The sequence below is a fragment of the Oncorhynchus mykiss genome, chromosome 20, assembly GCF_057628025.1.
Source record: "Oncorhynchus mykiss isolate SJ-2025 chromosome 20, ASM5762802v1, whole genome shotgun sequence".
In the NCBI taxonomy this organism is placed as follows: domain Eukaryota; kingdom Metazoa; phylum Chordata; class Actinopteri; order Salmoniformes; family Salmonidae; genus Oncorhynchus; species Oncorhynchus mykiss.
In genome coordinates, this window is record NC_143041.1 from 24100244 (window position 1) to 24117341 (window position 17098).

The window sequence follows — 17098 nt, forward strand, 5'->3', positions numbered from 1 at the left end:
GTGGCACTGCTCTCCATGGATTTGGGGGATGCACATTTTACTCATTGCTTGAGGACAGGGAAGCCCTCATTGGCCGTTTCTACAGCACTTTTTGAAGGCATTTCTTGTTTTTCCCACACATTTGTTGAGAAAGCCATGGTCAACGATATGGCGAGGCTCTGTGATTTGACAAACAAATGGGAAATCACAAAGTTTGTTGGACATTTGAAGAAAAAAGAATTACCATGATGAGAGTGGTCACACATGAACTTCAGGTAAGCACACAGACTGATATTTGCATTTATTAAATGTGTAGTTTGACGAGATTACTTTTCAGGAAAGGGGAATTTCCAAGAATTGTATATGAATTGCAATTTCAACATTCACACTTTAGCCAACTAAACAAACAACCACATAACCAAAACAAGCTACAGTATTTATTTGGTTGACCTATTTCAAAGTGTTGTGATTGGACAAAAATATTGCAATAAATCAGATAATTATAGATTTGGCTAGTATAGAATACATTTGTTTTAACACTTTATTAAGCACATCATTAATCAGACTAGGATCTTATGGCTATGAAGGAGATGTTTAATCAATGGATGGTTGGAGAAAAAAAATCCCACATTTAAAACTGAATGGTTTTGTTCAGTTCAGACCATGAGTCAAGTTGTGTGGGACAATAATTCATAATGGGCTTTAGATAAGAGCCTCCTTGCCCCTATTTAACCCTTGTGATGAGGCCCAAGGTTATGCCTTTATGCATAGTGCTTTCTTGACAGTAACAAGTAGTTTGTATTATTTAACTACATAGCAAGTTGACTCACTTGTTTGATCACCACCTTCATCCTGTCTGTGGTACACTCACGTAATTGTCAGACAGTGGCATCAGAGTTTTCAATCCCAGAGGCACAACATCGCGATACTTCCAGGAACGCATCGCAAATCAGACTCGACAGACCAGACCGAGGTTTGGCAAGTCATTGGAAGAAATCTAAAATGTGTTTAAATAAACATTTTCTAATTCAAAAGGCAAAACCTAGGTTCGAACCTATATAGTGCGTTAGGAAGGTATTCAGACCCCTTTACTTTTTCCACATTACAGCCTTATTCTAAAATGGACTAAATTGTTTTTTCCCCTCATCAATCTACACACAATACCCCATAATGACTGAGCAAAAACAGTTTTTTTCCTTTAAATTTTAGCAAATTTATTCAACCCCCCCACATTTACATAAGTATTCAGACCCTTTACTCAGTACTTTGTTGAAACACCTTTGGCAGCTATTACAACATCAAGTCTCCTTGGGTATGATGCTACAAGCTTGGGTCACCTGTATTTGGGGAGTTTCTCTCATTCTTCTCTGCAGGTCCTCTCAAACTCTGTCAGGTTGGATGGGAAGTGTCGCTGCACAGCTATTTCAAATCAAAGTGTATTTGTTACGTGTGCCGAATACAAACAGGTGTAGACCTTACAGTCAAATGCTTACTTACAGGCTCTAACCAATAGTGCAAAAAAGGTATTACGCGAACAATAGGTAGGTAAAGAAATAAAACAGTAAAAATTACAGTAGCGAGGCTACATACAGACACCGGTTAGTCAGGCTGATTGAGGTAATATGTACATGTAGATATAGTTAAAGTGACTATGCATATACAGTATGAACAGAGAGTAGCAGTAGCGTAAAAGAGGGGTTGGCGGGTGGTGGGTGGCGGGACACAATGCAGATAGCCCGGTTAGCCAATGTGCGGGAGCATTGGTTGGTCGGCCCAATTGAGGTAGTATGTACATGAAGGTATAGTTAAAGTGACTATGCATATATGATAAACAGAGAGTAGCAGCAGCGTACTGTGGTCTTTGACAATTTTTAGGGCCTTCCTCTGACATCGCCTGGTCTAGAGGTCCTGGATGGCAGGCAGTTTAGCCCCAGTGATGTACTGGGCTGTACGCACTACCCTCTGTAGTGCCTTGCGATCAGAGGCCGAGCAATTGCCGTAACAGGCAGTGATGCAACCAGATGCTCTCGATGTTGCAGCTGTAGAACTTTTTCAGGATCTCAGGACCCATGCCAAATCTTTTTAGTTTCCTGAGAGGGAATAGGCTTTGTCGTGCCCTCTTCACGACTGTCTTGGTGTGTTTGGACCATTCTAGTTTGTTGTTGATGTGGACACCAAGGAACTTGAAGCTCTCAACCTGCTCCACTACAGCCCTGTCGATGAGAATGGGGGTGTGCTCGGTCCTCCTTTTCCTGTAGTACACAATCATCTCCTTGTCAACACAACCAAATATCAACATTTGAATGATACTTATCTTGGATAATTCCATCTGTGCTACTGTGCCACTGTCTGGCGTTAATTCTAGTTTGTCTACAATTAATAATTGATATGTTGGATTCACGTCTCCATCTCAACCAAACATCCTATTATTTAACTTAGATTTTTGAAATGGAGATGTGAATCCAACATATACATAATTAATTTGAAAACAAACTGGAATTAAATCCAGACAATGGTACAGATGGAACTATCCAAGTAAAATATACATCTCCTTCAAATGTTGATATTGGTTGCGTTGACAACCAAACACAATTCAATATCACTAATTATACCATGGCATTGTTGAATACTTGTTTCTGATTGGCAATCAGAAGAGCGTGCATTATGTAAGGGATAGTCAAAGGGCTATGCTTTCTATGGAAAATAATAATAGAATGTCCTTCAAGCTAATCAGAAATGAGTATTCAACAATGCAATGGTATAATTATGCAATAAGGCCCGAGGAGGTGTGGTATATGGCCAAAATACTACGGGTAGGGTCTGTTCAGTGCAACATGGAGTGCCTGGACACAGCCCTTAGCCGTGGTATATTGGCCATATATAACAAACCCCCGAAGTTCCTTATTGCTATTATGAACTGGTTACCAACATAAGAGTGATAAAAATACATGTTTTTTTGCATACCCGTCATTTACGGTCTGATAAAGTGCATTCAGAGAAAGTATTCAGACCACTTGACTTTTTCCACATTTTGTTACAGCCTTATTTTAAAATGAATTAAATACTTTTTCCCCTCATCAATTTACACACAATACCCAATACTGACAAAGCAAAAACAGGTTTATATAAACGATTGCAAATGTATAAAAATACAAATAACTGAAATACCACATTGACATAAGTATTTAGACCCTTTACTCAGTACTTTGTTGAAGCACCTGCTGAGATGGTTATCATTCTGCAAGATTGTCCTATCTCCACAGAGGAGCTCTGTCAGAGTGACTATCGGGTTGTTGGTCACATCCCTGGTCAAGGCCATTATTCTCCGATTGCTCAGTTTGGCCGGGCGGCCAGCTCTAGGAATGATGGAGGCCACTGTGTTCTTGGGGACCTTCAATACTGCAGAAAGGTTTTGGTACCCTTCCCCAGATCTGTGCCTCAACACAATCTTGTCTTGGAGCTCCTCGGACAATTCTTTCTACCTCATGGCTTGCTTTTTGCTCTGACATGCATTGTCATCTGTGAGACCTTATATAGACAGGTGTGTGCCTTTCCAAATCATGTCCGATCAATTAAATTTATCACAAGTGGACTCCAAATTGTAGAAACATCTCAAAGATGATCGATGGAAACACGATGCACCTGAGCTCAATTTCGAGTCTCATAGCAAAGGGTCTGAATACTTATGTAAATAAGGTAATTCCGTTTTTTATTTGTATATATTTGCAAAAATGTAAAGAAACAGTTTTCGCATTGTCATTATGGGGTATTGTGTGTAGATTGATGAGGCTCTTTTTTTATTTAATCGATTTTAGAATAAGGCTGTAACGTAACAAAATGTGGAAAAAGTGTAGGGGTCTGAATACTTTCTGAATGTACTGCATACCACGGCTGTCAGCAAATCAGCATTCAGGGCTGAAGCAGTTTATAATTATGCAATAAGGCACAAGGGAGTATATTGGCCATATACCATAACCCTCGGGCCTTATTGCTTAAATAACGCAAACAGTATATCAGCGAGGTAGAATAGTTCTTAATTCCCCTTTGAAGGTACAATGTACTTTCCATGTAGATTCCACGCCACAATACGTTGGAAAATGACTTTGAAACAACGTTGATTCCACCAGTTTGTGCCCAGTTGGAAGTTTGTTCGAACTGATTTGTGTTCAAGCGGCAGTGGAGTCACCAAAGATATTTATAACCAACCCAAGATAGTTCATTTGTGTCGTTTTCAATGGGAGTAAATTAAGCATAGTGAGCAGAATATGCAAGGAGGTGGGCAGAGCCAAGCATGTGTGCAGCGTGTTCTAGCATGTATTTGCATATTTATGTTAGGGAACGCCTTCTCTGTGAAGTACACATATACAATAACTAAATTCACCCTTGCACACCTTGTAAACAACATTTTGGCAAAGGGTCACGTCTACAAAACTTAGTGTACTCTGTTTGCAACTGATAATAGTTTTGGGAATAGAAAACTGTATTGAGATCAGACTTTTCTTTGGTGAGAAAATCATCAGAATGTCGGCCCAGTGCCACCTCACTCCATACATATGTATACATACGGTGAAACAGCTGGCCCATTGTTCTATCTGTGAACTCACAGTGACAGCACTGAGCAGCAGCTGAAAGGAGGTAGACTAATGGATCCCGCATGCGTAGAAATCTCCGTATTTTTAGCAAAGAGCAAGTTGGGTTCCTGAAAATCCGGAACCGCAGCCACTCCGCTATGGGTTGTAGCCTATAGTTTTTGTATTTTTAGGAATATAACTTCTTGCCACTGTGAGGCAGTAATACATAAGGTGATGGGTCAGGTCATAGGTTTGGTTAGTTATAAACGTAGACTCATCGAGATGACGTAGATGCACAAAGTAAACCGTAGTAGTGGGTACATTTCCGTAACAACAAAGAGCAATTAAAGGTGAGGCCTAAAGGAGAAGTTGTATTTTTTACAACCAAATCTCTGTTTTTTTATGTTATAGAAAGGTCCAGACATCTTTTTTGAGATTTCACTTGTTTTTGAGAAACTTACCCCAACATTGAATCGTCCTTTTAGAGACGGCAAGCTCTCAGTATAGTGATGCAGCTCTTTAGATGTTGTACACATGAAATTGTCATTCCAAACTTTATCTGCAATGTTATATTCCAGTTTTCCTTTACACTGCTGTGCAGGCCGGGTGTGTCTATGTAGTATACGAACATAATTCATGATTTTTACTTTATTTTAGTTAGTTTTGGAGTCAAAGATAATAGTTTCAGTAGAGTTTTAGTTTTTCAAATGGGTTTGTTAATTATTTAATTTCAGTTTACTAAATCGTTTTTTCATGATTATTTTTCGTTAAATTTTTCGTTTACGATAATAACCTTTTAGTATGGTTACTGTGGGTGCGAAATACGTCAGGACAAGTGTATATTTAGCATTTTATCAGGAATCAGGTAAGACCCAGATGCAGAAGTAAACATGTTTATTAGAGCAACAGGGGCAAAGATACAGGACGGCAGGCAGGCTCAGGTCAGGCAGAGGTCGGTAATCCAGAGGTGGGGCAAAGGTACAGGATGGCAGACAGGCTCAGTGTAGGCAGGGGTCAAAACCAGGAGGACGCGAAAAGAGAGATGGGGAGAAAAGCAGGAGCTGGTACAAAAACCGCTGGTAGGCTTGAACAAACAAGACGAACTGGCAACAGACAGACAGAGAACACAGGTATAAATACACGGGGGATGATGGGGAAGATGGGCGACACCTGGAGGGGGGTGGAGATAATCACAAAGAGAGGTGAAACAGATCAGGGTGTGACACATTTATCCTTTTGACGTGATATGAAAGTAGAGGGCCTTATGTTTCTAGAACCGAGTTGCAATTGTGAATCGATTCACGTTTAGATCGTGCCGGCCTATTTGACGGTTTTGACTAACATATCCTTCATCCTTCATTGACTCCCTGTCAAAATAAAATAAATTGATTCAGTTAGTTGGAAGTGGTCCCTTGAACATATAGATAATTGGTGTGATCAAATGTAAACCATAAACATCACCTAGCATGCAACATCCCCACATAGTATTCATAATCCAATGGATAAATTGCCCGCTTAAAAATGCCATGCAAGGCAATACACGGAGGATGCACTGTAATTGTGTATTTTTCTGTGTTGAGTAAGCAAGCTTGAAGCTTGGCTAGCAGCAAATCTCATTATCCAGTTCCTGACTGAGGTCAGAGAGGCACCCATCCCTACCTCTGTCCTCAACCATCACATGTAACACCAAGCCAAGCCAAGCATGCATGGGTGCACATGGACACACAGCCTCACAGCCTAACACACATCATCTAATGTGTTTTTGATGGCTGTAGACGTGTCACTTTTGCATAGGCCTAGCACTCCCATACATAGGCCTCAAACTTTGTTTTGTTGTCACCACTAGCTTCAGTGTTCTCTGCCTTGTGATGTCATTATTGCATGTGCAGGCGGGGTGTTGCTAAAAAAGACTTGGCTAAGCCAATTAGAAGGAAGGTTGCTAATCCTGTTCTCAGATTCCCAGCCTGTTGGGAGGAAATGAGCACAACTCTTACCAGCCTACAGGCAATGGCCTCTGATATCATGGCTCTTCCTTTACTGTATATTGAAATGGAAATGGTTATTACACTAGATGGGAAATCTGACATTGATCTTATATAGCTTAGAGGCACAAATACCTGTAGTTCAAGGCTGAGAGGGATCTCAGGTTCTGTCACAAGCCCCCATTGAAACCATTTGCCAAGACCTAGATGTGGTTTTCGTATTTTAGAAATAACACCTGCTGTCAAGTTATGAATACAGGCCTCATATCTTCATGCAACGACCTCAGACAAGAGATTTGTGAATCAAACATGTTGAAGAGTCTCTTCAGCCTCTCATTCACATAATTGCAGCAAACAATTGTTCAATTCAGAATGGGCAATTTACTCAAAAAAAGCTACACGCCAGTGCTGATGGTCCCTTTCCACACCCATTTGGTCTACCTCAGATTTTGATGTGAGTCTGGCTACTATTGCAGAATTATAGCACTGCTTAGATTTGCCTTTAGTGAGAGAGTATTTGTTTCCTGACAAAATGCAGTCTTTCTGAGGTGAACAAGGTAGATCCAGTACAATCCAGGTAAGCCTAGGCCATGTGTTCAAGTGAAGCATCTCTCTGGGAACCAGATTAGAGTGAGTCCCCTCAAGTCCTCCGAAGTTTAGTATGTTTCACAGATTTGTGTCAGTGTTCAGGTGTGTTGGACACCTCTGGGGGAAGGGTGCATAGGATTTAGTACTCTTTTTCGGCCAAGAATGCAGCTCTGTTGAGGTGCCATTGAGATCATCTTAAATAACAACTATTTCAAAACCTTCCACGTACAGTGTCTGTGTTGTCCACATAAGTCATTGTTTTTTTCTGTAAAGGTTGTTTGATTATTGCTCACATTTCATGTGTTTTACTTTCTTTCTCAGACCCATACCCTCCTAAGATGACAGGGAGTTTGTAGCAGGACAGTCTCACTGAAAAATATACCATTAACACAAGGGAGGGAAGCCTGACATTATAATTAAAAAAATGGAATCATTTCAAAATCCTTATGGGGCCACTCTCAACCGCAGCCAATCGCTGATGAGTGGCCTGGAGAAGACCCCTCCCACCTGCAACAAGCCCACCCACTCTCGGAGCAGTAGCACTGCCTCCTCCCGTCACTCCCGGGTGAGTATGTCTCTTCCACCAAGAGAGTCACAATGACAAAGAATCAACATCAACAAATTCAATAAACAATCAACACATTCACAGTCACTGACAGAACTAATTAAATTCTATATGTAAGGAGTTTTAGGCCCATCCTGCACTTGTTCAAATATCAAATATCCAAACAAAACTTCAAACTGGATGTTAACATTTCACAAACAACAGGACTGTCTCTAGATGGTTGTTGATGTGTCTGTTATGGTGTTGTCTCACCCTCAGAACATTAAAGATTGGGAGGTGATGGACGACCTTCAGGTGGACGTGACGTCAGGTGACAACCCCCAGGACCTGACCATCCCAGGCATCTGTGAAGGATACCTCCTCAAGAGGAGAAAATGGCCCCTGAAAGGCTGGCACAAGGTCAGCAAACTGTCCATTCATCACTATTTTGGAAATTAGTTCATTTTGGCCTTAATTCATGTGTTTATCCTACTTTCAGAGGTACTTTGTGTTGGAAACAGGGATCTTGCGATATTCCAAAACCCAACAAGATGTAAGTGCACATTCTCTTTAATTATATATTTTAGTTAAATTATGAAAACCTCCCCATTAATAATGGAAAGCACTTATTTTTACTTTAAAGATTACAAGGGGAAAGCTCCATGGTTCATTAGATATCAGCCTTGCAGTCATGTCAATCAACAAGAAATCCAATCGTATCAATTTGGATGCAGGAGACATTCTATATCACATGAAGGTATGCCCCATCCCTTTCACCTTATTTTAGCTTGTTGACTGTACTACTACATACACTAACATTCAAAAGTTTGGTGTCACTTAGTGATGTCCTTGTTTTTGAAAGAAAAACACATTTTTTTGTCCATTAAAATAACATCAAATTGATCAGAAATACAGTGTAGACATCGTTAATGTTATAAATGACTATTGTGCTGGAAACGGCAGATTTTTCTATGGAATATCTACAAAGGTGTACATAGGCCCATTATCAGCAACCATCACTCTTGTGTTCCAATGGCACGTTGTGTTAGCTAATCCAAGTTTATAATTTGAAAAGGCTAATTGATCATTAGAAAACCCTTTTGCAATTATGTCAACACAGCTGAAACTGTTGTTCTGATTAAAGAAGCAATAAAACTGACCTTCTTTAGACAAGTTGAGTATCTGGAGCATCAGCATTTGTGGGTTCGATTACAGGCGCAAAATGGCCAGAAACGAATAACTTTCTTCTGAAACTCATCAGTCTATTCTTGTTCTGAGAAATGAAGGCTATTCCATGTGAGAAATTGCCAAGAAACTGAAGATCTCGTACAACGCTGTATACTACTCCATTCACAGAACAGGGCACACTGGCTCTAACCAGAATTGAAAGAGGAGTGGGAGGCCCCAGTGCACAACTGAGCAAGAGCACAAGTACATTAGAGTGTCTAGTTTGAGAAACAGACACCTCACAAGTCCTCAACTAGCAGCTTCATTAAATAGTACCAGCAAAACACCAGTCTCAACGTCAACAGTGAAGAGGCGAATCCGGGATGCTGGCCTAGGCAGAGTTCCTCTGTCCAGTGTCTGTGTTCTTTTGCCCATCTTAATCTTTTTATTGGCCAGTCTGAGATATCGCTTTTTCTTTGCAAATCTGCCTAGAAGGCCAACATCCCGGATTCGCTTCTTCACTGTTGACGTTGAGATGGGTGTTTTGCTGGTACTATTTAATGAAGCTGCCAGTTGAGGACTTGTGAGGTGTCTGGAACACAGGAGTGATGGTTGCTGATAATGGGCCTCTGTACTTCTATGTAGATATTCCATAAGAAAATCTGACGTTTCCAGCTACAATAGTCATTTACAACATTAACAATGTCTACACTGTGTTTCTGATCAATTTGACGTTATTTTAATGGACAAAAAATGTGCTTTTCTTTAAAAAACAAGGACATTTCTCAGTGACCCCCAACTTTTGAACGGCAGTGTACATTATGATTAAACAACTTAATAAACTAAATTAATATAACTAAATTAAGTATTGTCCAAGGTTAAATTGAAGAACAGTTGAGTTGGATTACTTTTAGATACCTGTAGTAATTCAAATGAACTTGACGCCACTCTTCCTGTTCTTTTGTCTACTAGGCCAAGAGTCATGAACTGTTCTACATCTGGGTGACCAAGCTGAGTGCCCACCGCATGTTCAAGAAGAACGAGGCTGCTCAAGTGCACAATGGCTTCCTCCAGGCCTTGTCCCAGGGCACCAGTGTGGCTGGACTAGCACAGCGGAACGGCATGCAGGACGTGGTAAATTCTCTTTGTAGAGATCCAGTCTCTGTTGGTAATGATGGTGGTTCATAGTCTTGTATTGACTCTCTTTCTTCTCTGTCTCTGTCTGTCTGTCTGTCTGTCCGTCTGTCCGTCTGTCTCTCTCTCTCTCTCTCTCTCTCTCTCTCTCTCGTCCGTATACCAGTCTTCCTACCAACACTACCAAAGCACTACAGGCTCTTACATGGGTGAGATAGCTGCACCAACACTGTCAGAGTTTCCCTCGGTCAACCCTGGGGTGAATGGGAAGGTGTCAGCCTGGTTACAACAGACTCATGACCCAGACAGCTGTGCTGAAGGTACTGCACTCTTATCTTGTATACAAAGTACACCCAATATGTTATAGTTATATACACTCAGGGCTCCCGAGTGGCGCAGCGGTCTAAGGCACTGCATCTCAGTGCTTGATGCGTCACTACAGACACCCTGGTTCGAATCCAGACTGTATCAAAACCGGACGTAATTGGGAGTCCCATAGGGCGGCGCACAATTTGCCCAGTGTTATCCAGGTTTGGCCGGTGTAGGCCGTCATTGTAAATAAGAATTTGTTCTTAACAAGAATTGAAGCTTTCTACCCATATCAGATCTTTGTCCTGGGAAATGTTCTTGTTACTTACAACGTCACGCTAATCACATTAGCGGATGTTAGCTCAACCCTCCTGCAGGGGGGACACCGATCCTGTAGAGGTTTTAACTGACTTCCCTAGTTAAATAAAGGTAAAATATCTATATTTTTAATTGTTTGTTAGGGCTATCAAATAAAATACAATTGTATTTGTCACATGCGCCGAATACAACAAGTGTAGACCTTACAGTGAAATGCTTACTTACAAGCCCTTAACCAACAATGCATTAAGAAGTTTTAAGAAAAAAAAGTTAAGTAAAAAAATAGAAAATGAATGTAACAAATCATAAAACAGCAGGAGTAAAATAACAATAGTGAGGCTATATACAGAGGGTACCGGTACAGAGTCAATGTGTGGGAGCACCGGTTAGTTGAGGTAATTGAGGTAATATGTACATGATAGACAATAAACAGAGAGTAGCAGCAGCGTAAGAGAGGGGTCTGGGTAGCCTTTGATTAGCTGTTCAGGAGTCTTATGGCTTGGGGATAGAAGCTTTTAAGAAGCCTTTTGGACATAGACTTGGCACTCTGGTACTGCTTGCCGTGCGGTAGCAAAGAGAACAGTCCATAATCAGGTTGGCTGGAGTCTTTGACAATTTTTAGAGCCTTCATCTGACACTGCCTGGTATAGAGGTCCTGGGTCGGATGCCGAACAGTTGCCATACCAGGCAGTAATACAACCAGGATGCTCTCGATGGCGCAGCTGTAGAACCTTTTGAGGATCTGAGGACCCATGACAAATATTTTCAGTCTCCTGAGAGGAAATAGGCTTTGTCATGCCCTCTTCACGACTGAGTGTGTTTGGACCATGATAGTTTGTTGGTGATGTGGACACCAAGGAACTTTAAGCTCTCAATCTGCTTTAAGCTCTCAACCACTGCAGCCCCGTCGATGAGAATGGGGCGTGCTCGGTCCTCCTTTTCCTGTAGTACACAATCGTCTCCTTTGTCTTGATCACGTCGAGGGAGAGGATGTTGTCCTGGCACCACACGGCCAGGTCTCTGACCTCTTATTGATGTTGGTGATCAGGCATACCATCGGAAAACTTGATGATGGTGTTGGAGTCGTGCCTGGTCATGCAGTCATGAGTGAACAGGGAGTACAGGAGGGGTCTGAGCACGCACCACTAAGGGGCCCCGTATTGAGGATCAGTGTGGCACATGTGTTGTTCCCTACCCTTACCACCTGGGCCGGCCCGTCAGGAAGTACAGGAACCAGTTGCAGAGGGAGATGTTTAGTCCCAAGGTCCTTATCTTAATGATGAGCTTTGAGGGCACTATGGTGTTGAACGCTGAGCTGTAGTCAATGAATAGCATTCTCACATAGGTGTTCCTTTTGTCCAGGTGGGAAAGATTGCATCATCTGTGGATCTGTTGGGGTGGTATGCAAATTGGAGTGGGTCTAGGGTTTCTGGGATAATGGTGTAGATGTGAGCCATGACAGCCTTTCAAAGCACTTCATGGTTACAGAAGTGAGTGCTACGGGTCGGTTGTCATTAAGGCAGGTTGTGTTCTTGGGCACAGGGACTATGGTGATCTGCTTGAAATATGTTGGTATTACAGACTCAATCAGGGACATATTGAAAATGTCAGTGAAGACACTTGCCAGTTGGTCAGCAAATGCATAGAGTACACATCCTGGTAATCCGTCTGTCCCTGCGGTCTTGTGAATGTTGACCTGTTTAAAGGTCTAACTCGCTCGACTATGGAGAATGTGATCACACAGTCATCCAGAACAGCTGATGCTCTCATGCATGCTTCAGTGTTATTTGCCTCAAGGTGAGTATAGAAGTAATTTAGCACGTCTGGTAGACTTGTGTCACTGGGCAGCTCGCGGCTGTCCTTCCATTTATAGTCTGTAATAATTTGCAATCCCTTCCACATCCCTCGAGTGTTGGAGCCGGTGTAGTACGATTCAATCTTAGTCCTGTATTGACGCTGTGTCTGTTTGATGGTTTGTCGGAGGGCATAGTGGGATTTCTTATAAGCTTCCAGGTTAGATTCCTGCTCCTTGAAAGCGGCAGCTCTACCCTTTAGCTCAGTGTGGATGTTGACTGTAATCCATGGCTTCTGGTTGGGGTATGTACGTACGGTCACTGTGGGGACGACGTCATTGATGCACTTATTGATGGAGCCAGTGACTGATGTGGTGTACTCCTCAATGCCATCGGAAGAATCCCGGAACATATTCCAGTCTGTACTAGCAAAACAGTCCTGTAGCTTAGCATCTGCTTCTTCTGACCACTTTCTTATTGACTGAGTCACTGGTGCTTCCTGCTTTAGTTTTTGCTTGTAAGCAGGAATCAGGAGGATAGAATTATGGTCAGATTTACCAAATGGTGGGCGAGGCAGAGCTTTGTATGCATCTCTGTGTGTGAAGTAAAGGTGGTCTAGAGTTTTTTTCCCTCGTTGCACATTTAACATGCTGGTAGAAAATAGGTAAAACGGATTTGAGTTTCCCTGCATTAAAGTCCTTGGCCATTAGGAGCGCCCCCTTTGGATGAGCATTTTCCTGTTTGCTTATGGCCTTATACAGCTCATTGAGTGCCAGCATTGGTTTGTAGTGGTACATAGACAGCTACAAAAAAATACAGATGTGAACTCTCTTGGTAAATAGTGTGGTCTACATCTTATCATGAGATACTCTACCTCAGGCAAGCAAAACCTTGAGACTTCCTTAGATTTTGTATACCAGCTGTTGTTTACATAGACCACCACCCCTTGTCTTACCAGAGGCCACTGTTTTATCCTGCCGAAAAAGCTTAAAACCCACCAGCTCTATGTTATTCATGTCGTTGATCAGCCATGACTAGGTGAAACTTAAGATATTACAGTTTTTAATGTCCCGTTGGTAGGATATACGTGATCGTAGTTCGTCTATTTTATTATCAATTGATTGGCTAATAGGACTGATGATAAAGGTAGATTAGCCTCTCGGCGATGGATCCTTACAAGGCACCCGGATCTTCGTCCCCGATAGCTCCGTCTCTTTCTCCTGCGAATGACGGGGATGAGGGCCTTGTCGGGCGTCTGAAGTAAATCCTTTCCATTCGACTCGTTGATGAAAAAGTATTCCTCCAGTACGGGGTGAGTGATCGCTGTCCTGATGTCTAGAATCTATTTTCGGTCATAAGACATGGTGGCGGAAACATTATGTACAAAATAAGTTACAAATAACCCGAAAAAACATACACAATAGCACAATTGGTTATGGTATCGCAAAACGGCAGCCATCTGCCAAACGTATAAATATAGGATTTTTTTGTACTCATTCAAACAATATCTATAGCTCCTAATTATCATGACTCATGGACGACCACAGTTAGGAGATACAAGTGTTTTGGTCTTAACTCCCCAGTAGAACTGTTCTAGGACCTGCCCTAACAGCATCTGTATTGTTTTTGCAGAGCTGAACCGTTGTCAGTTGGACCTGTCTGAGCTGAACCGGCTGGTCCAGAGGCTGCAGTCACTGGAGGGGGGGCAGCAAGCCTTCACCAATGGAGAGCTGCAGCGCATCATCAGCATGCAGGTGAGATGACGCAACACCACTACGGCCCAGTTCCAAACTAAAACTTCCTAGGATAGGTTTAGCAATGTGGTAATGGTTTCACCCCAGCCGTCTCAGAGGGTAGGATCAAATATCAACACTTAACCAGATGTTTCATGTCTACACATTTTCCCAGGGGCTAGGGGTGACTTTGGAACTAGGCATACCAGTGAGTTGCAGGACAAGGGTGTGAGCCATGCTCGAATGTAGTAATGTAATGAGACAACTGGCTCATCCCACTGGGCAAAAACTGGTTGAATTAACATTGTTTCCACGCCATTTCAACCAAAACATTCAACGTGACGACGTTGAAAAGGGAATTGAATTGAATTGAATTCATGTCTGTGCACAATGGGATGCCTGTTCAGTAATTTAAGATGAGTCTGTTTTTTAATTCCACCAAGAATCTTTCCCTTGAGAAACCCAAGAAGTCCAGGTCTGGCAAGATATGGGGTCACTCACGCACAATGTCAAGGGTGGAGGCCCTCGGAATGGTAAGACAGGTTTGTAACACATAAAGCATTTGGTTTTAGCTGTGGTTCTTAGATTAAATGTGAAGGTGATTTAGGAAAACTTTAGACTCACCTTTTAGTTTTGACTTATGGATATTGTTCCAGTGAATTTTCCAATGGATTTGGTACTAATATTCAGATATTTTTAAATCCCCCAAATCCTGAAAGTCTTAAAGGTGATTGTGTACCACTAACCAATCTGTTATGCATAGAATGTGTTGCTTTTGTGTATTAGCCAACCCAATCCCCTGATAACTTTTAGGCTTCTTTTTAATCCAAAGCCTTTTCGTGGGATTACAAAATCGGTGAGTCAAGACTATGACACTAGGCAGACTGCCAAAGCATGGAACAACTAGTCCTAATTTAGCTCTTCCATGTTGTCCAGACAGCCAAATATAGACAAAGGGGTATATTTGTTTACAATGGAAAGTAACATCATATCAGATGTAACTTTGGGGACAGAGTAAAGCAACGATTTTACAGTAAACGTTAATATCAGATGGACGATTGCAAATTGTAGTTGTGATAAAAGTTTGAGAAATAAGACATTTGTTTTGGCTAAAACCTTGTAGGACATACATGCTCCTAGAACTTGACGCTAGCTTTTAGCCTTCCATAGTAGTTATATTGCATGGCTTGTACACAGCTCTCCTTAATTTTCCCTCTAACATTTGAACATATTTAACATCTCACTAATGTGGGGAATCAGTGACTGACAAATACTGTAGAAAATGGCTATTCTGTTTGTTCTACTTTTTCATTCTTCACCATTCCTCAATTTTGTAGCTGTCCTCCAGTCACCTGAACAGCTCTTCCCAACTGGGTGCGTCTGTCCCCTCCCTCCCAGACTATGTACCCTCCATCCCAGACTACGTCTGCTCCCAGCTGTCCCCTCCCACCAACACCTCCGCTGAAGGCAAGAAGATCCAGCAGGACATCTGTACTTTGTCCCAAAGAGGTCAGAGCCAAATACACACAGACACACACACACTTTGCCTTCAGGTGTTACTGTTACTACTGATGCTAAATGTGAATTTCTTGATTTTCCTGTCCCCATCAGTGCACACGTCCCTCAAGTCTGTGCATGAGGCCTTGGCCCAGGAGCGTCAGAGACTGCAGGACACTTACCACCAATCAACCACACAGGCTGAGGTGAGGGTACACACCTTCAAGGAGACAGGTTTGGTTTACAATAGACCTGTGAGTGCTTTTCGTCACCGATTCTGTCTGTTTTGCTGTCTTTCTCATGGTGTCTATTGTTCGTCACTCTTCCCCTCTCTTTAGACTGCATCTGGGAACCAGTCCCGCCGCACACCCTCAGTGACAGACTCTGCAGCAGAGTATTTTGATGCGAGTGACGACGTCCTGAATGGGAGCTCCTCTGAGTCTGACGAGTCTGGTCTGAGCGACAGGACCACCAGCAACTCTGAACCCGAGGAGGGCCATGGTGAGCGTGAACACACACGCACATGCACACACACACACACACACACACACACACACACACACACACACACACACACACACACACACACACACACACACACACACACACACACACACACACACACACACACACACACACACACACACACACACACACACTGTAACCAGTTATCAATTAGAAGTAGTTTTTCAGTGTTGCGGTGTCACTACAGCCTGGGGTTCGATCCATGACCGGGAGTCCCATAGGGCGGCGTACAATTGGCCCAGCGTTGTCCGGGTGAGGGGAAAGTTTGGCCAGGGGGGCTTTACTTGGCTCATCACGATCTAGCAAGGTGGCGGGCCGGACGCCTGCAGGCTGACTTAGGTCGTCACTTGAACGGTGTTTCCTCCGACACATTGATGCAGCTGGCTTCCGGGTTAAGCGAGCGGGTGTTAAGAAGCGCGGCTTGGTGAGTCATGTTTCGGGGGACGCATGACTCGACCTTCGCCTCTCCCGATCCCGTTGGGAAGTTGCAGCGATGAGACAAGATCGTAATCACGAAGTTGGGGAGAAAAAGGGGGTAAAAATGTACAAAAATGAAATATGTTGTTTTTCAATGTATTGAAACATTTATACATTTTCCTCACAGCTTCGGCCACTCGTGAGTACCGTGCCAGCATCTCTAAGGCTCCCAACAGTGTTGTGCCCATGAACACTGGTCGCCGTACCACTCTGCCTGCCCACTGCCCAGAGAATGCCCATGTGGGCCTGATGCAGATCCTCTACAACAATATAGGCAAGGACCTGTCCCGTGTCTCCATGCCTGCTGCTCTCAACGAGCCTATCAACCTGATACAAAGACTGTGTGAGGAGCTGGAGTACTCCGAGCTGCTGGACATTGCCAACAACACACAGGACCCCTACCAGAGGATGGTAAAGATTTTATTTAAATACATTAATGTATATGTCTTCAATATTTGGTAACGCAAAGGATGTACGGCTT

The 17098-nt window shown here is 42.7% G+C and overlaps 1 protein-coding gene across 2 annotated transcripts in view; it reads left to right on the forward strand.

Moving 5' to 3' along the window:
- LOC110499123 (oxysterol-binding protein-related protein 7-like) overlaps positions 1-17098 on the forward strand; it is a 22348-nt gene continuing 5250 nt past the window's right edge. Inside the window, exons 1-14 of one of the 2 annotated variants that reach the window (XM_090212659.1) lie at positions 1-254; positions 7442-7685; positions 7944-8084; positions 8164-8217; positions 8308-8421; positions 9804-9965; positions 10132-10285; positions 14018-14139; positions 14562-14660; positions 14951-14974; positions 15456-15627; positions 15730-15821; positions 15954-16116; positions 16745-17028. In XM_090212659.1, coding sequence (XP_090068785.1) covers positions 7545-7685; positions 7944-8084; positions 8164-8217; positions 8308-8421; positions 9804-9965; positions 10132-10285; positions 14018-14139; positions 14562-14660; positions 14951-14974; positions 15456-15627; positions 15730-15821; positions 15954-16116; positions 16745-17028 — 1722 coding nt within the window. In that variant the 5' untranslated portion in view covers positions 1-254; positions 7442-7544. The remainder of the gene's footprint in view (positions 255-7441; positions 7686-7943; positions 8085-8163; positions 8218-8307; positions 8422-9803; positions 9966-10131; positions 10286-14017; positions 14140-14561; positions 14661-14950; positions 14975-15455; positions 15628-15729; positions 15822-15953; positions 16117-16744; positions 17029-17098) is intronic. The other variant, XM_021576046.3, reaches the window with a different exon arrangement.